This window comes from Xenopus laevis, chromosome 1L (genome assembly GCF_017654675.1).
Source record: "Xenopus laevis strain J_2021 chromosome 1L, Xenopus_laevis_v10.1, whole genome shotgun sequence".
In the NCBI taxonomy this organism is placed as follows: Eukaryota; Metazoa; Chordata; class Amphibia; order Anura; family Pipidae; genus Xenopus; species Xenopus laevis.
In genome coordinates, this window is record NC_054371.1 from 137,382,363 (window position 1) to 137,403,234 (window position 20,872).

A 20,872-nucleotide genomic window follows, 5' to 3' on the forward strand; every position below is an offset into this window, starting at 1 on the left:
TGTGTTAACCAGGGCATGGGGATGGACATCTGGTCCCCCATTCTGGTGCACAAACAAGATACGGAGATAATGCAAGGCTTTCCTTAGTAACAGTGTCCACAAAATGGCTGCTGTCTGCTTGCTATAATAAGGACATCTCAGACTGAAGGAAACAAAAGTCAAATAATATATATAGTTTAATTGAAGTTCATTTTGCTTGACGGACGTAATAAAATAGGATTTGGAATATTTTTTAGGTGACAGGTCCCCTTTAACACAAGAATTTTACGCAGATTAGATTACAATATGCAATAACTTTACTAGATTAAATAAACCACGGAAGGGTTTTTAGAAGATCAGATTGCATGCTTTTGTTTTCTAAGCGGACATGTTTCCCATGAGCTTTTTTTTTTTCTTCCAAGCTTGAATTGCTCTGACCTTTAAACACCAAATAGCTTTTGCCAGTACACACAGGGAGGAATGCTTGCCCTGCACTGCCACATCAGCAGCAGCTGTGCTACATCTATACAACACAGATTCCTCCTGTGAGAACCAGCCATCCAATTCTATTTTGCCAGCACCTACTGTTGAATATTTAAATGAAAAGTTATAGGTAGACAAAAGGTTTACAGTTCTACGGCACTTTGAAGCACCTGTGTAAATAATGTTCTTTTTCCACTTTTTCATATTCATTAGATTTCTACCCCCTGCTTTTGCTCCCACTATGGTGGCCTGTTGCTATGAACTTCTACTTTGCACACAGTATCTTCCAACTTACGATGCAATTCATTTTTCTACCTTTAAAGCTATTTCATACAGCAAAGGATACTGAAGCAAAGCTATTTCTACATTCATCACACTTGCTCAGTAAATATTATCACAGTACTGTGATGCTATAGGTTACTGCACCTGATTAAAATTTGTGCTCTTTATTCCACATGGGAGCTAGAGCTTAAAAATAACACTGCACAAGGCATCTGCATTTCAACTAGCCTAAATTACACTACTGACTACTAGGACTCACAAATAAGATGCTAAATCCATATATTGCTGCATGCACATCAAAAACATCTAAATGCAAAACACATTTTATATGCTTGTTCATTCATGTGTTTATGTTGTATTTGTTGTCAATTCCTGGCATAGTCATTATTAGTGTGAGAAGTGCAATACAACATTCAGGCTGTAGTCACAAGTTAAGGTGGCCATAGAAGCACTGATAATATTGCACAAAACTTTTTGTATTAAAATCGGTGTGTGGGTTGGGGGATGACGAGCCGACCGAAATCTGCGGAAGACTTGGATATCGGTCGGCTTGTTGATTGGGCTGCCCAGAAAATTTTGATTGGGTGCCTTTGAAGGCACTCAAACATCGGCCATTGTTAGTACTCAATCCTTAGATACAGGTAGAATTCTATTGTTTCTACATGTTTATCTGATAATTCAGCTCTATATGTGTGTATTGAAATGAACAATCTTTCCTAAGATCTTAATTGTAACGTCTATGGCCACCTTTAGTAATACTGGGTGCTTTTTTAGAGCTACTCACAAATGAAAAAAAAAAATGCAGATCCTACAGGGAATGGCACTTAAGGCATAATGCATATGTTCTGTGCATCTTTTATCCAAAAACACACTGCACACCCTAAAGCTGCCATGGCCACTATTTCAGCAGGACAGATTAGGATGTGGCCTCAACCAAACCAGGTAGCCACACCCACAACACATAAACCGCCCACACACAACCACCCATGCACACACACCTACAATTATGAAAATATAGTGATAAGGAAACAATCTGGTTCACTAAACTGGGCAATATAGTTCATATGAAGATAAATGTCCAGGTTTGACATTTTTTTAAAAAGGTATCTGCTGGAAAAACCTTGCCAGCTGTCCAGTGTACATTCTCTCTTTATGCTGCAGTTCATGCAGCAGTTCGGTGTCAGATTGATATCATTGATAGTTAGAGCCAATATATCTTATGGAGGGGGAGGGGGGGGATTCCTTTCCAGCAGATATATTAGAGCTCATTCAAATTACTGATTCCAGTACAAACAAAATCTAACAAAAGAATTGCACAAATTCTGCATGTAGAGAGACAGGACTTCTGGTGATTTTAATAGAGTGAGCTCTAATACATCTTCTAGGCAAAAGGAGCCCCCATATAAGATATATTGGATCTAACTGTAAATGATTAACTGACACCCCAACACCTGCATGAAGAGAGAATGAAGAGAAACAGATGCTGAGAGAGGGATAGTGAAGAAAATGTGATTATTTCAGTATGATGAAGCTCATATTAAATTTTCATTTTTGCGATAGTTCCCCTTTTAGAGGAATATAAATGAGCTGGAGAGAGTGCAGAGACGTGCAACTAAACTGAATAAATAATGTAAAAGGTGTAATAAAACTGGCTGTTGTACAAATATGGAGAGTTTATTAACCCATTACAAATTCTAAATCAATTGTTAATCAAATAAAACCTGTCTGGCCAGGGCTCAGAATTAATTAAATGCAAATTCACGAACAAATAAACAATTATTTACAAATCATAAATGATAAAATTAATTCCCTTATAAGTTTTCCATTAAAAAGATTGTTGCTTGTCATCCACCTGATCTCCAAAGAAGATTTTAAACATAGTAAAGGTCTTTGTGTGAGAGTGATAGTTCTCCAACAATAACCCATGTCCACACTATTGATAACTTGATAGAGTAAAGTAAATAATATTGCTCTTATAGCGTAGTCTCATTAGCTGTTTATACACATGGAGTGTGCAAAAAGTTCTATGTGGGGTAAAAATTCATCATCATCATTTATTTATATAGCGCTGTCAAGATAAGACTGTTTTGTGTATATATATATATATATATATATATATATATATATATATATATATATATATATATATATATATATATATATATATATATATATATATATATATATATAAATACACAAAAGCCATGAATATCTTGGAAATTATATCCTTATAAACAGTGAGTTCTGATGTCATCAGTTATAAACGGTGAGTTCTGATATCATTTCTGTCACATGACTCACTGAAACTGGTGTATTATAATAAATAAAGTACCCCTGTTGCAAATTATAAGGATATTAGAAGTGACCTCGGAGTTCCATGACCTGTATAAAAACTCAGCCTTCGGCCTAGTGTTTTATATGGTTATGAAACTCCTCGGTAACGTATAATATCCTTATAATTTACAAGAGGTGGTACCCTGGGTGTGTATATAATCAAGAAAATTGGGGCATCCCCCTCCTATTTGCTGCACGTATACCCCACAAATTAGAATGAGTTCACCAGATCCTTCGTTCCGCTCTTTACTCTGTGTAGACTCGTTAAGCGCAAGTATCGATATGCGCTCAAAGTAGACTCCGCTTCACAGCCTCTCTCTCTACTGAACCAAGATGGCGCTGGTTGTTGATCCACAACACTGCGGAATGCAACCCTCCTGACCTTCTCTCACACAAGCACACAGATTAGCCGATTCAAGGATTTTTGGAGATTAAGTCACCAACAGTGATATTCATGGTTTGGAAGTACCACAGCACACCTTTATTACTATTGCGACGCGTTTCGCCCCCTTAGGGCTTTATAAATGTATTATATTTATTGGTATCCTAAAAGGACCTTGGGGATTAAAGGTGTTCTAAGGACTGGTTTGAGATATAAATAAAAACCGTCCCCTTTATGCCACATTACTCTATAGATGCAACTAAACTGGTTAGAGGGATGGAAGACAAATAATGATGGTAGACTGTCAAGATTTGACTTGTTTTGTATGGAAAAAAATAAGAGGCTTGCAAGGGGACATAATTACTCTTTACAAGTACATTAGAGACAAATAGCAGGGGAGCTTTTTTCACATAAAGAGGATCACTGCACCAGAGGCCATCCCTTCAGACTAGAGGAAAAGAACTTTCATTTGAAGCAGTGTAGGTGGTTCTTCACAGTGAGGATGCATTGCCGGGTGTTATGATTCTGTGAATGCTTTTAAGAGGGGTTGAAATCTTTTATTGGACAAGCATAATATCCAAGCTTATATTGGTAAACTCAAGGTAAAGGTTTGTGAGCAGCAGATCAATCAACAGCAATCAAACTGAACAGTTATGTCCCATATGGCCCCACCCATTCAAGTTGCTTATTGACAGAGAGGTTAGAGAGCTGCAAAGACGGAAGTTTGGTTCTGTTTATTATGTTAGACATCCACTCCAGCCTTTATACATTACATTTCTGGCTAACGATATAGAAAATTTTTTTTGTTATTCTGCACAGCCTATTTACCCGTTCTTATTTTTACACTGAAATGCTCTTTTAAAACAGAATTGTCACCACTATTTGTTGTCACAGTAAATCATTTCATATAAATACTATCACGCAAATGTATTGCATGAAAAGCTACAAAATGAGAGCATCTGTAAAAATATCAAGAAATGCAAAGTCATAAGTGTGTTACACCAGTCTAATTTTAAAGGGGAACTCTGGGTTCACAAAAAATCTCCTAATCTCTAATTTGTAGTGACACAGATATTTTATCAATAGCAATGCATTATTTTTTTGGACCTTTTAGAGACAATATAAACCTCTAACCTCTAAAACCTCTCCTAATGGTCACTCACACATTTTTCTTCATCACCGTTCCAGACTCCTGTTTCAGGAAGCTTCAGTGAAAGTAGTCGGCATCACTAGTAGTAGGCATCACTAATTCTCACGTCATCAAGCTCAGCAGGAAGCACAGCCGTAACCTTCACAACTTCTTCCTCCCGCTGATCGAGCTATCCATCAGAAGACCGGATCGTCTGCAGGTCCCCCCATAGCCGCCTACAGGAAGTCAACAGCAAAGAACTGTCGGACCCGGGGGTGCCGTGTACCTAGGAAATCCAACACTATCTGTCCCACACAGAGAAGGTGGTGGCAATAGAAGCAGCACAAGCAACAGCCTGCACTCCACAGCAGGATCTGTGACGTCAGCTTTGTGTGCTCCAGGGCGGCTCTACAGTTCAGAAGCTGCTGCTGGGACTGGGGAGCAGACTTGCGGAGGGACTTGGAGTAGAGGTAGGGACACCGGGCAAAAATTTTCAGCTTCCGAAGAAGAACGAAAAAAGAAGATGGCGCCCGTGAACTCCCTGCATAGAGGGGTAGGTAAAAAATTAGGGGCATTTGCCCAGGGGGGGGGCAGTTAGGCTGTGGGGGAGGAGGGAGGTTGGTCTACATAGTGTAGGGTTTTTTTTATAGTACGGCTTTGTTTCTCCTTTAAAGGGGAACTGCTAAATTGGTTGTTCTCTGGTGAATGGAGTTGTGTCCCATCCTAACGTGAACCCTGTGTGTGGGCGGTGAGATGGTGGGAGGTCGGGAATAGGCCAAGCCTCCTTTTAAGGCCAGAAGCACTGGCAACTGCGGGGTTAACTTGAGAAAGCTGCAGTAGACATTTTCCTTCACGTCTGCCTTCACCGTGGGCCTGGAAGCCGGGAGTTGTGTGCTGTACAGGGACGGATCCAGTTAGTGCAGCTGCATCTTAACTCTGCTCTCCCGGGAGCACAATACTAGCTCTTTCGGGTCTCTTGATGGCGTATATGCACCCCAATGTCCATATGTGGTGGGGCGCACCCTAGGCCCTATTTCTACAGTCCGCTCTTTCCCAGCTGTAGAGTTCTACAACTCCCGACATGCCCGGGTGTTGTGCGGGGCTGGGGAGTCGCAGACTAGCATACCCAGTAGGCACTGTGTTACTTGCCAGAAACTCTGTCCAGGAAATGACAAACTTATGAAGAGAGGAATTATGGGGGATGTAGTTTTTGGCCATATCATTTCAATAACTCATGATGATGTCACAAGCACATCCCTACTTTGGAGGACTTTTGAAAATAAACAGATCAATGCAGCTAGCTTTATGGATCAGAAAACAGGTAAAATCATATTTAAAGATTAAGAGGTGGAAAATTTGGGATGCTTAATAGTTATTTTTAGTTCCCCTTTAAACAAGCATTAAACTTTACTTTTCCAAGCTAATACAAATTAACGCTGCTGTAGAAAGCTGTTAAATTTCTTTACAAGTAGGGGGAACATGTTTTCACAAGCAGATGTTTGCCAGCATGTGGATTACTTACACTGAAAGGAATGTCTGGTAATACAGATGAACAGAGTAAAATGTTCTAACAGCACTCCCAGTGCATTGTATAAAAGAACACTAGAGTGTTGAAAAACCAGCACTCAAAATGAATGTTAAAAAGGCAATTTTCTTTAGCACAAACCACCTAACTGGACATTTTAAGTGTAGCTGCTGGACCTTCAGCCACGTGTTATCATCTGGAGTGCTGGCAATGTTGGCTGCCTCTCATAGCTGCAGACATGGTGGGGCCATGCACTCAGAAATCACGAATATCTTGGAAATGTGAAACTTTTATAAAATAACACTGTCAAACAAACTGTAACAACATTCAAAAGGGTGAAGTTGCTGCTGAGATTAGCGGACAGCTGCAGAGAGACATCCCTAGCACATAGGATGATTTGGTGAGTTTGCAATTACTCCCTTTCAGATAAACGTGGATTCAACAGGCAAAGTGAGTGAAAAATGTTCCCTTTATGTTTGAATGAATAAAGAAACCTAAATACGCAGTACATAAAAATTGCATTTTTTTTTTTTGCCCAGTGGCTTTCTATAAGAGGAACATTGGTTTGTACATTCTGCCTTACCACTAGAGATCCATTGATTCTCTCTGAGCCCAATTATCTGCTTTTTTCATTCTCAACTACTCAAGTAATTGGTAGCTATTAAAGTTTTAGTTTCAGAAAGAGCCTTGTTTTGAGAAAGGTCCTCTTGCTGGGACTGAAACTTTGACAACCATCTATAAATAATATCACTTCTTTATAAATCCCATGAGTGCTCCAAATTTATTATATATACATTTTGATGGAGTAAATACTTTTTTTTTATATATTCCGTGGGTGCTTTCATTTTTCCTTTTTGTATTTTTTTCTTGAGTGCCGGTAATATATTCAAAACAGTTATGTAGTAAATATGAAGATGAAGAATAAACTCACTTCGGATACACAGGCTCGTACAGATACTTGTCCTCTCCCACTGGTATGATGTCAAAAAACAAAATGTATCCATTGGCAGTCTGAAAACGAAAACAAAAAAAGAAGACATAAGTTTATGGCTAACGAGACAGATCTTAAAAAACTGAAATTAACAACAGAACCTTGCAGAACAGATAATTTTGAGCTCAAAATGAGTTGTGCATTGTGGGTATATATAAGGCTGTACAGTATATAATTTCATTTCCTCAGCAAGATGAGCTTTGTTTCAAACATACTGTAAGTGTGTTTCAAACGCATCAGTTATTTTTCTCTCCACAAGTCTTACATTTTTAATCAGGCTCCTAAGGTATCTCTCTTGCTTTTTTGATGTACCAATCACTACTAAGGATGCAAATAAAAAAAGTATTCAGTTTGGAATTCAGCATTTTCAGCAGGTGTTGGCCATACCAAAGACTTGAAAATCACATGACTTTTCATCACATGAACAAGGAAATTGTGATTTCATTTTCTGTATGCACAGTTCCTGTAAAACCATTTTGTCCTAATTTGCATATGCAAATTATGGTATGCATTCTGTTTGGGATTTGGCTGCACATGAAAATAGTGTATTCAGTGCATCACTAATCACTACACCAAATTTTAAAGCGGGTACCGGTATGCAGTTAGGATTTTCGGGTGAGGATAAAGAGGCTCCTCTATATTTCTTATCTTATATTAACTATATTTTACTCCTTTAGACATTTTTTAAAACTTCCTTTCTGTCCCCACTCACTTATATCACTTCCTGTTTGCAGCAATAGCAATTCCTGTTTAATGGTGGTCAGTGGGTTGCAGATGAGGGGGAACAAGTGGATAAAAATGCTGGTTGCAGGTTGGGCAAAGGTTTCAAAAATTGGTACTGCGCAGGACTCTAGCTTCAAGCACTTGCTAAGTTAAAGCATGTGCATAATAGATATTTATTGAGAAAGATAGTCGGCTTAATAGGACAAAAAACATCAAAAATGTTCCAGACACAAGAGCTTTAATACAGCATTAGTAACACTGAGCAATGATGTAAGTAGATCCGGCCTGCCTTGCAGTCACCATTGGGGTTTAAGCGTGCTGAAACAGGGAAGGGTCTTCCTTTAATTGTTGCACCAAAATAGCGAAAATTGTCAAGCATGCTATTACACGTCACTGGTCACTGACTGGAGCAGGGTTCATAGCCCAAATGTGGAAAAGCATCCCTTGACCATGATCTGCATATTGCACCAAGCTTTAGCATTAAATGCTCTAAAAAACCATAGTGGTTAGAATTAAATTCCTTACATGGCTGATAAAAGAATGTTATAGAAAAGTTATAAAAGGAATAGACAGATTATTGCAATCAGAAATCAGCTTTACTGACAATATATAATAGTATGAACAATACTTGTGTATCTAAAGTGTGCAAGAATGTGGATTAAGCTTGTGCAAATTCTGACTGAATTCCACTGTAGCATTCTTCATTCTCAGGGCCTCTTGCTATTCTCAAGAATATTTACAAGCCACTCAAACAACAGAGAAGAACAATTCTAAGAGCATAGCAAAGAAACAGACACGTGTACCTGGGCAAATACTACTAACTAACCATTTTCACAAATTTCTAAAAGTGTAGTGTATAGAATTTGGAATTATCAGTCCTAGGTAATTACAGTTTGTTTATAGAATCTGAGCAACGTTCATCTACATAGCATCTGGATTCTTCCATTTAAATCCTACTCTACCAACCCACCTCAAAATGTTAAGTAATGGTTTTAACTATGTTCTCAACTTCAGTGCCCACATAACCAAAAACTAGACATTTTTATTTATTAGCTTCAAAATTTTAGGTATCTGTACTTGAAGGTAGAGTCCTGTGCGGAACTAATCTGTTAAACCCAAACTCGACCCGCATACTTACCCACTTGGACCCGCTACCCGACCGTAACTTATCTGCAACCCGACCCACGACCCATTGACCATCAAGAAACAGGTAGTGCTGTCATGGTAAACCGGAAGTGACGTCATTGGAAGTAGGCGTGATCAGAACAAAAGGAGTAAAACTCGCTATTGAGAAGACCTGCGATCCGCAAACTCAAAGAACTGCCGACTCGTGTCCCGAAACAGGTAAACAGGTAACCCACGGGTACCCAACCCGCTGCAGGACTCTACTTGAAGGAGAACTAATGCCCCCCCCATTGGACTCCCCCCCCCCCATTCCCTCTTCCTCCCCATATAGCCCATCACTTACTATGCAGGAAGTCAAACTGACTTTTCCATGCAGAGTAGCGCAACTGAGCTCATGGGCACCATCTTCAGTATTTTTGATTCCTCTTCTTTCCTCCAGTTATCGACGGTGCTTTCCTGTACATGCGCAGTAGACACAAACAGCAAAATGGCTTCAACTGCGCATGCATGAAAAATCTTAGTGTCGGAAGCCCTTTAGCGAACGTTTCTGAAGATAATGAAGATGGTGCACGTGAGGTCAGCTGTGCTACTATACTTCTTTAAGTAGTGGGATATGTGGGAAGAAAGTGGCGAGATGGCCTAATGGGGGTTAGTAGATGGGGATTCTTAAGGAGGGAGGTTTAGTTCTCCTTTAAACCTGGTTTTATTTAAAACTTGTCATAGTGTCACCAGTATAAAAATAAAGGTATAGGCAAGAATAGGGCACAGATTTAGAAGGTAAATTAGAGCAATTGAACCTATATATAGCAGAATTTTGGTCCTACAAACTTTGAAGTCTATTGTAAACTACAAACCAAGTAGGAAATTATCACAAGTGCATTAAGAATCTGGAAACTTACTGTATACAGAATTTTAATAAACAAATATTTTATAACAAAAATCTGATATAAATAACCTCAGAATATGAAAAAGGAGCAAAGGCTTTATAGAACCAATAAAAGACTACATAAAAAGTAATTTTTATGTTATATTTTACATCGATTTCTTGCACTACAGATACAACAGTATCCAGACACTTTAATGCAGCCAACCATAATGCTGGAAATCATTCAAGGCCCCCAAAGGGGAGGTAATATGAAACAACATCTTTTACTAAGAGGATCATCCTGGATCAAAAGATTGGACACACTACACCCAACTAGGTATGAATGATAGTTGGTATGAATGATAATGTGAAATGTTACTTGTAACAATATTTAGTAATAAATGTTCATAATTCATTGCAACAAAGTTTATTGTAACAAAGCTCTTGCTACATACAGTAACTAATGGATACTTTGTTTCCTTCTTACAGCTATTAGTCTAGCCCTGAAGAAAAGTGGAATACTGCTTACTAGTAAGATGGGCAAATATATATCTTAAATGCTAAATATACTATGCATATAAGAAGTTGCCAACAGAAATATAGAAAGGAAGAGGTTTTTCCTCCAAGTAAAAACATATGGTTCAGGTGTGAAAGATTCTAGGTAGGCTAACACATGGCAGTACCATGATTTTAATGTAATTTATGTATACACCCACACTGGACTTTTTTCCACTCCCTCACAGGGTACAGGCACAGATGAAGTATTGGACTAATTGAATTAAATTGGACAATTTACAACCCCTACTGTGGGCGGTCTCATCACACTATGTACAGTATAAATGTTTTGTCTGCACTGTTTTTCTGTTACACTTGATAAAGGGCCGTGACCCTGAAACATGTTGTGATAATAAATACATGTTTTTCAGCAGCTAGTACTGCGTCAGAGACCTATCTCTCAGCAACTCCTGATTAATTTCTTGCCCCATACTGGGTTGGTGACTCTCTCTCTGGTGTTCCATAGTAACAGGTGTTTAGCAGCACATGGCGAGTACATAGCTGTTTTGTGGCACAATTCTGTTTATTCTAAAAGAGGCTTGAAATAAAGTCCACAAATTTTTAAATTGTTGGATAGTTTCCATAAAAGACTGACTACATTTTTGATTAGATATTTAAATCTAATAAAGGGTATCCTATATTGCCAACTGTTTATCAAACGTCCCATTCCAAACAGGGTGATTTAACATGAAGTTGGACTTCCCTACACTTTTCTGGGAAAATTATCCACTTGATGCTGGTAAGATTTGCTTCTATTATGAGAATGACCAAAAGTGGGCATGGATGTTGGAGATCAAGCCCAGCTCACAGTCAACATTCCAGTTCAACCAAACAGCAAACTCACTCTGTATGGACCTTGCTTTGTGCATAGGGTTATAATAATGTTGGAACAAAAAAGAGCATTCCTCAAATTGTTACAACAACATAGGGAAAAAAGGACGCAAATAAACATTTTTTGGGGTTATTTTGGACACACCATATGTATCATTTTTGATTCAACCAAATGACAAATCCTACACATAACATTTGGCCAAACGAATCAGAAACCCTAATTTAAACAAATGATGTGATTAAGATTTGCTTTATATTAAAAAATAGCATTTTCAGTGAACACATGTTGTCCCACATTTAGATGTCCACATTTAGTTGTCACCACACAGTCTGCATTATGTACAGAGGTAGGCAGTGATAAACTAGATACTGCTAGACCAAGATGCATCCAACAGATTACCAGATGGGGAACCATGTTTCATCATGATTTTACATCACTCCAGTCCTAGTTTCATATATTATCCCACTCCTTTCCCTTACCCAGAAAACAATGTAGGAACTGACAATTCCATTAATTCTATAATAAACCAAAAACAAGGCAGGATAAATGCACTGGACATTTAAAGTCACAGAAGACATAGCAGGACCAATACAACACTAATTTTTACAAGCAATACAGAAAAGAACACAACAGGGCAAATTATTGAATACATTTTCATAACCTTGCAGTGCCAATTCCATGTACACACCTGTAACTCTACTACACACAACAAATATTCTATATTTTTTGCAGAGCCCTTTTTTTTTGCTATTTTTACAGCCAGTAATGCCACAATGGACATGTGCTGACATGATAAAAGATGCCTGAACTGGAGTATACCAGTGAAGAAAGATACACTACCTACAATATAGGCTTCACACCAGTAACAGACACAAAGGAGCATGGGATCTTACCTTTATTTTTGTCAGACAGGTTCGGGAAGCCTCCCCTATGCTTAATGAAAAACTGTCTGACTATAGCCTCGAAAAAATGTTTGTTGAGAAGAAGGGGTCTATGCTGCCAGTTCGTATTAGGCAGCAGAGTGACTGGGACTTGCCCCAGTTCCCAAGGCACCATTAAATAATCACTAAACAAAATATAATGTCCATAACCCGTAGTTCATAAAAAAATCCAAAGTTTATTCAATTAGCATAAGTTAAAATTTAGTACATACTGACCCCATTTGCCCAACCCAGCTATGCCAGTATACCATTGATCACAAGATTTAAAACCAGGGTAGTCCCAATGCGGTTAACCTTCTTAATTTGGGCCATACTTTTCCTAGTACTACTCCCTATAACCTGTATAGACAATAATGGCTCATATAAAATTTCTACAGTAACTTGTGGAAACCAGCCAATTATAATATGTAATATACTATACATGTCTGAAATAAGTAAATGATACAGTTAGCACAATGTTATACATTATAGATTATACAATGTTATATCAGACTGATAATTTTGACATTTATATTCCATGTGTACTGTATATTGTGAGTTGGCCCCTAAGCTCAGTAAGCTTAGACAACAGCACAGAGCATGTGCAGTGAATGAGCAGAAAAGAAGATGGGGAGCTACAACATTTCTAGCTACTTCTTTATTTAGGCTTTAGTTCTCCTTTAAATGAACTCTCAGTTGCCTTTCACATATACTGGTTTATGATTAGCATGAGCAAATTTCAATGTGGACATAAATGAACAGAAGGGCCTCGACTTCCTTTAAGGAATGAAAAGCCTTCTGTGGCTATGAATTGCTAGGTCTGTAAGGGTTTCTTTTTCCTTGACCCTTTACTAAAAACAGGAAACAAGTACTGGAAAGAAATATGAAACCTGCCATTTCTTGGCTTCTTCAGTTCACTTGCTGTAAGCGAAGACTCATGTATTTAGTTAATGAAACAAACACAGGAAGGCAAGCTTTGTGCAAGGTGCCGGGGCATCTAACCTTCAGAAGCATTATGCAAAATCACATTTACTTTATCTCCTGGTGTTCCAGTATATTTATAATACATATAAATATATATACATATAAATAAAGACAAAAGGATGGACAGCACTCACTATTAATGCTTAAATTCTGTATTGAAAGATAAAAACTTCGGGTATTAATTCTGTATTTTGCCTGGTGGCGATATTTTTGGACAGGATCCTTGGACCCTTGGTGACCACTACACAATCCTATGTTAAGGATAGTGGGCATTTTTTGGAAAGATTGGATAGTCTAAACATACAGGACAGTGAGGATGTCATGCTGGCCACATTTGATGTTTCCAGCCTGTATACCTCAATACCCCATGAGGAGGGGTTAAGGGCCTGTGAATGGTTATTACGTGCTAGTGTACAGTATCCAGACGAAGCTTTGGAAATCATATTGAGAATGAATTATTTTATTTTTCAGGAGAGTTTCTATTTACAGTTACGTGGAACCGCGATGGGATCTAATGTCGCCCCGTCATACGCCAATACCTTCATGGTTTGGCTTGAAGAACTGTTTGTGTATCGCGATGATCTCTACCAGACGCACGCGGTGGCCTGGTGGAGATATATCGATGATATATTTGTAGTGTGGCGGGGTGACGTTGGCTCCCTATCGCGGTTCCACGAACGTCTGAACGGATTTCATCAGTCTATTAAATTTTCACATGTGTTTAGTATAAATGAAATTTCTTTTTTGGATGTTCTAATTTATAGAGATCATGGCTTGCAGACTAGGCTATATTCAAAGCCCACTGATCGAAATCAAATATTACACTTTGGGAGCAATCACCCGATACATACTAAACAGTCTATACCAATTAGTCAAATGATGCGGGTGCATAGAGTAGTAAGTAATCCCACAGTGAGGGAGTTACAAGTTGGACAGATGAGAGATAAATTTAGACAGAGAGGTTACCCTTCACAGGTTCTCGAAAGAGCAGAGAAAATAATTAAAAGTAAAAAAACAAGGAGAACTAGGGAACCGAGGACCACTTTTATTAGTGAATATGGACCAATGAGTAACAAAATTAATGTGATTTTACGTAAACACTGGTACATACTACGTAGAGCATATCCCACAATAAGTGAGTTTGCCTTACCTCCCATGACCTCGTATAAAAGGGGCAAAACGATTGGTTCTGTGTTATCTAGAACCAAGACATCTAAAGAAGATGTTGGCACCAATACATTTTTGGGCACTAAAAATACGGGTATGTACCAGTGTTTAAATTGTGTACAATGCAAACATGTAATCCGAGGAAAGAATTTTATACATCCTGATACTGGTGAGACAATTCAAATTAGGGGCTACCATACTTGTTTGTCACAGTATGTGGTTTACGTGATCGTATGCCCATGGAACAAATTATATGTTGAGGAAACCGTGCAGAAAGTAAAGTCACGGATTTCCCAACATAAATCAACAATCAAATCAGGTAATCTAGCATTGCCACTATCTAGACATTTTCGGGAGCATGGACACACAAGTGACCAGCTACGATACATGGTGCTGAAAACTGCACCTCCACTGAAAAGAGGGGGGGATCGAGAGCTGAGATTGAAACAGCGGGAGGTGTGGTGGATCAATAAATTAAACACACTTCACCCTCACGGTCTTAATAAAGATTATGATTTGTATTTATTTTTATAGTTAATTTGTTACATTAATTTGTTAAATTTTTTGCAAATTATGTGTGAGTGAAAATCGCTGCAATTATACTAAATATGTATCAATTATCTTTGATTCCATTCAGGTTAAGGGGTGGAAGCCCCGCACTATGTGTGAAAAATACATTGTATGTCACTTCCTTCTCTGGACTTTAAATTCCATTTTGAATACGGACTATGTCTTTATACCATTGATACACATGGCTTGAGAAAGGGCCAAGATGGCTCGAAACGTCGCCGAATGATATATGCACATATATGGTGATGTGAAGTTTTTATCTTTCAATACAGAATTTAAGCATTAATAGTGAGTGCTGTCCATCCTTTCGTCTTTACATATTATGGGAAGCTAACCGGAGTATCCCGAAGGACGAGCACCACATCCATATTCACTTAAGCGTGAGTGCTGTTACTAACCTTTTGTATATATCTATACATATAAATATATATATCCTTGAGAAACCCTAAAAATAAATATGGTTAAAACTGCCATGTTTTATTTACTGAACTTACTGCACTAGTCTAAAGTTTGAGGTTGACAATAACAGCAATGATCCAGGACTTCAAACTTGTCACAGGGGGTCACCATCTTGGAAAGTGTCTGCGAGACTCTCACAAGCTCAGTGGGCTCTGAGCAGCTGCTGAGAAGCTAAGCTTAGGGGCCGTCACTAATTATCCAGCAGAAAACGAGGATGGCCTGTAATATAAGCTGATGTTACAGGGCTGATTATTAAATTCTGATGCTAATTGCACTGGTTTATGTGCTGTCATGTAGTAATTATCTGTATTAATTACTAATCAGCCTTATATGGTGACATTTCTATTCTATGTGTACTATATATTATGAGTGGGTCCCTAAGCTCAGTAAGTGACAGCAGCACAGAGCATGTGCAGTGAATCAGCAAAAAAGAAGATAGGGAGCTACTGGGGCATCTTTGGAGACACAGATCTTTACTGCTAAAGGGCTGTGATTGCCTTGGGTTGGTACAGAAGCCAAAAATCACAATGTACAACATTTCTACCGACTTCTTTAGTTTAACTTTCCTTGTCCTTTAATCCTCATTGTGCTGTGGCTATGCGTCATTGTATCTGCTCTTGTACACTTTACCTATTGTTTGCTGGCCTTCTCTAAACATAAACTAATGTAGGAATGGAAAGAGTTGTACTTGCTTATATTGTTATGTTTGAGTATTAACTAGCATCTCCTAAGGTTTCATCCCTCACAAAGCGGCAGAATTAAATATCTGGAGGTTATATACAAATCTTTTAATCCCACATACTAATTTGGGTACTAGAGCCATTGCCTTCTTAGATAATGAGAAGGCATTCGACTCGGTTGAATGGGAATACCTGTGGCAAACCTTACAAATATTTGGGTTCCGTAAGAACTTCATAACCTGGATTAAAGTCCTATATAACCAGCCTAACGCCAGCATCCTTTCAAATTTAGAACTTTCACCTCCCTTTACTCTAGCTAGAGGTACCCGCCAAGGTTGTCCCTTGTCACCAGGTCTTTTTGCGCTAGCTATGGAACCATTGGCGTGTATGATTAGAGCAACATCTGAGATTCGGGGGTTCGAGATAGGGAAACTCCAAGAGAAAATTTGTTATTTGCGGATGACACTCTTCTTTACCTTAATGATACAGGCCCCTCGCTACACAAGGCTCTGGAGCTAATTAACCTCCATACTGAGTACTCAGGTTTAAAAATTAATTGGACAAAATCGTCCATAATGGCACTAGACCCTCAGGCTTTACTCCACATGGATTCCTCACTCCCTTTGGTCCGCGTAGAAACGATCAAATATTTAGGCATTCGTATCCATCCACAGATAGTCAAATTCACAGAGCTTAATTTGGAACCCTTACTGTCTCACCTCATTACAACTATCGACAAATGGCTTAGACTTCCACTATCTTTAATTGGCAGAATAAGCCTTTTTAAAATGAAATTTCTGCCTAAATTTCTCTCTCTCTTCCGTCAGTCTCCTACTTGGATTCCCATGAGGTTCTTTAGGCAATTACAAAGACTCTATTGGTCTCCAGGTCCTACTAGGGTGGCATATAAGGTCTTGACCTCTCCACTGAGTGAGGGTGGCTTGGCTGCGCCTGATATGAAGGGTATTTCTTAGCCTCGCAATGGACATCGGTTTTACGTTGGCTTAGTCCAACTCCGGAAGACCCTATCACATTGTTGGAAGCGCATTTGGTTGGATCATTGGAAGGGCTAAGAAATTTGATCTATCGCAGGCCCCCAGGTCTGTCCTACCCTACTCCAATGATTCATAATACTGTGAAAGCCTGGCATAAAGGTTCTAATAAAACTAGGGAGGGATCCCCGGGTCTTTTCCCCGCATACTCCACTTTGGTATAATCCTACTCTGCAACATTTAGTCACTGTTCCAGACCCTCAGATTTGGGCACAATTTGGTATAAAATGTCTTGGCGATTTATATGCTGATAACCTTTTATTATCCTTTCAACAGCTTAAGGACAATTTCCCAATACGATGTTATTTAGGTACTTTCAAGTGAGGCATGCTTTGGCTCAGCAATTTCAGTCGATTGAACTCCATATTAAACTCTCTTCACTTGAAAAAGTTCTACGTAAAGAACGCCTGCATAAACCTCTCTCAACCATTTACAACTGTCTTAGACCCAGAGGCATATTTCCTAGACTGGAATTGTACCGAAAGTGGACTACGAATATTCCTGATTTGACCCAGGAGCAATGGGAAGTTATTCTATCTGAATCTCTCCAACCGTTAATCCGAGCCAGGGACAGGCTTATACAATTCAAGTATCTTCATAGGGCCTATTACTCGCCACCTATCCTCCACAGGATTATTCCATCTTTCCTCGATCAGTGTAATCGGTGTAAAGGAACCAATACAGACTTTTTCCATCTGGTCTGGAGTTGCCCGTCAATTCAAGGATTCTGGTCGGAGGTCGTCACCTATATTTCTCATCTTATGGCTCTTCCAATAGAGATTCACCCATCTGTTCTGCTGTTAAATTTTCTATCGGATACAACTACTTCACGTGCAGAAACGATATTGCTCACCTATTTGCTTTTCTATGCCAAGAAAGCCATTGCTATTAAATGGAAGGAGGAATCCGCCCCCTCCCTTGCCTTCTGGATAACTCTGGTGGAGCAGGCATTACCGAGTCTGGAACACGTCTACTTTGCTAGGGGATGCCCTGCTAAATTCAATGCTGTCTGGACACTCTGGATTTTGCAAAATGATTCCTATTCTAATAGGCAACACGATGTCTCTCAACCCTTGCTTGATTGTCTTATGGGGTCATCTTAATATGGAGCACTTGCAATGTTTGCTATGTATGACTGCTTTCGTTATCTAGGTGTTTAATTGAATGGTTACATATCATTTGTATGGCAAATTATTTGTATGACTCTTTTGTATGACTTTTTTCAGGGCCTTTCTTCTCTCTTTCCTTTTCTCCCTTCCTTCTTTCAGTTTCTCTAGTACCTCTCTTTCCCGTCTGTCATTGTTTTCCCAGGGGTAAAATAGAAAAAATTTCAGTGCAAGGGGCTTCAATACAAATTGCTTTTATTAATATGTATAGCTGCATTATCCTGTATGTTGCACTTGCTCTGGAAATAAATAAATCTTTAAAAAAAAAAACTAGCATCTCCTACAATGTTATAGGCATGTGTTGCAGAAACCATATGCTGCGGCTTTGCAAACTCACAGTGCCAAAGCTCAAACACTGGATGGTTACACTTCAGTTCTTCTATTGCGCGCAAACTCGGCTTTAAACCTTCATTTCGCTATGTCAAGCAAAAGGCAACATTTTCTGGTCTATAAAATAAGTGGACAAATATGGCAGTAAAATCATGCCAAATCTTGATCAAGAAATGTCCCCCAAATTTAAGGTATGCAGTATCACACATCTCGGGTCTAAATCCACAGGATAGACGAGACAAAATACTTTGGAACAGCTTTAAAATCAGCTTAAAATGAAACTGATAAATTGTCGGTCAGATCCACCTACAATTACATTTCTGGGAAATCAACAATGTTCTAAAGATAATAAATCTGTTTTGTTCCTCTCAAATTCCCCAGAAATGTACACTTGTAACTTTTTTCTAATTCTGTCCAAAATGGTTATGGCCAGACCAAAATACCTTAAATACAGCATACTTCAAGTGACCTCTCTCATCCAAAGATATTGAGACTCCAGGAGACCATGACAAAAAGAGATTCCTTTAGGCATGTCAGGGTACACAAATTGCACAAATAAAAGCAATAATTCTAAAACAGATTAAAACTGTGAAGATAAGCAAGCAAAATAATTGACAAAAACAACACTAAATAAAAGTTAACATTTCATATAAGTGCTACTATAAAAATATTGCAGTACAAAAGATTTTAGTTTATCTTCGGTCTGAAAAGATGTTGGTGCCCCCAGGAAGGCGACAAAGAGCTTGTCTACTAAAGCAAACAGGGTGTGAGGTATAGTTTTAATTTTCGCTTTGTGTTTATTAACATTAGCAATGTTAATTTTCAAGTCAGTTCATTTTTCAAGCACCACTTTTATAGAACATTTTAGCAAGTCTACAGCAATTCTTAGTAGCAGACTGCTGGTATGTGTAAAACACAGTAGCTTTCATTTCCCTCAAACATTTTGCTGATTCATGTCTTAATTTTGGTTTTAGTCACACAATGCAGATTGCCAAAAAAATACTCTAGCAATTATTTCCTGTAAAAAAAAAAAACGAACTATGATTTAATAAAGTGCAGTTATTCCTTGCCATAATTCTGTGCCAGTAATTGCTGAATTTACTTTCCATTTTTGATATGTACAGTACAGTATATAAAAATTTGGGGAGAAAACAATACATAGTCAGAGAAATCCATAATTGTATTTCAAAGATTAAACTACGTAGTTGTTTTTTTTGTACAGACTGATAAGCAAGCATGATGTCCTGGCAGATCACTGCACCAAAAGCACATGGGCCAATAACACGTAAAATTCTATTGAAGAGCCTAACCCTAACTAGCTTTGCAATGCTGCTAAAACCTAGGTAACCAAGACAAAAAGGTAGTTGTGAACATTTAACATTAGCAAAGAAAACACCATGTTGTACTTGAAGAAAATTAATGAATGTGCTTGATTGTTCTGTTAGCCCACAATTCCAGCGGGGAAACCATTTTGATTGGACACCTGCACTTTGAAGGATTTTATCTGTTTCTACACAATATGCAATACAATCTTGGTAACAATACCATTTTATAGTAAAAAGGTTTTCACCTCTCAGGTATCTCTAGATATCCGTGAATGACATCTGACCCCTGTATATCAACATACCTAATATGAAACCTTTTCACTTCTGAACACATATGATACAAGTGGGTACACTTAGGGGGTTATTTATCAATGGTCGAGTTGTTTTTTGTCCAAAAAAATTCTAGTTTGCAAGGGTAGTTTTCAGTCAAAACTTGAATTTTCAGGAAAAAAATTTGAATTTTTTGGGTTTTTTTTAGATTTATTATACCCCAAAGTTGGAAATAGCTCATATTCGAAAATACTCCAGCTAAAACCTGTCGAGGTCATGTAGAAGTCAATGGCAGAGGTCCCTTCAACCATTTGAAGATGTTTGTAGCCATCATTATGTTCGGTTTTTCTTCAGTGGTTTGCTCTCGAAAAATTGATAAATTCCGCTGAAAACTCGATAAATTTGAGTAATCGGGTTTTTCACCCCGAGTTCACTAATTCGAGTTTTTTTCATAAATGAGAAAAAATTTGCGTTGCGAGTTTATTTGAGGTATAGAAAACCTGACAGACCTCACAAACTTGACCTTTGATAAATAACCCCCTAAAATTCTACAGCCATTTAAGTGCTTATTACCTCTATTTGAATGAAAAAACTTGAGAGGTTAAGAGCATAAACCCTTCCACTAGAAGTAAATACATAAAAAGGCCTTCTTAAAAACAAAGGTCTCATGCTACACATGTACACATACACGGAGCGATAAAAGCTGCCGACAGACACACGGGCCTATAAGCTGAGTCAGCAGTT

General features: G+C 38.4%; 1 protein-coding gene across 5 annotated transcripts in view; it reads right to left on the minus strand.

Annotated features, from left to right (window-relative positions):
* Window positions 1–20,872, minus strand: part of ric1.L (RIC1 homolog, RAB6A GEF complex partner 1 L homeolog) — a 61,936-nt gene that overhangs the window by 30,912 nt on the left and 10,152 nt on the right. For all 5 annotated transcript variants that reach the window (XM_018258225.2, XM_018258233.2, XM_018258241.2 and 2 more), the window contains exon 3: window positions 7,046–7,125. In XM_018258225.2, coding sequence (XP_018113714.1) covers window positions 7,046–7,125 — 80 coding nt within the window. The remainder of the gene's footprint in view (window positions 1–7,045; window positions 7,126–20,872) is intronic.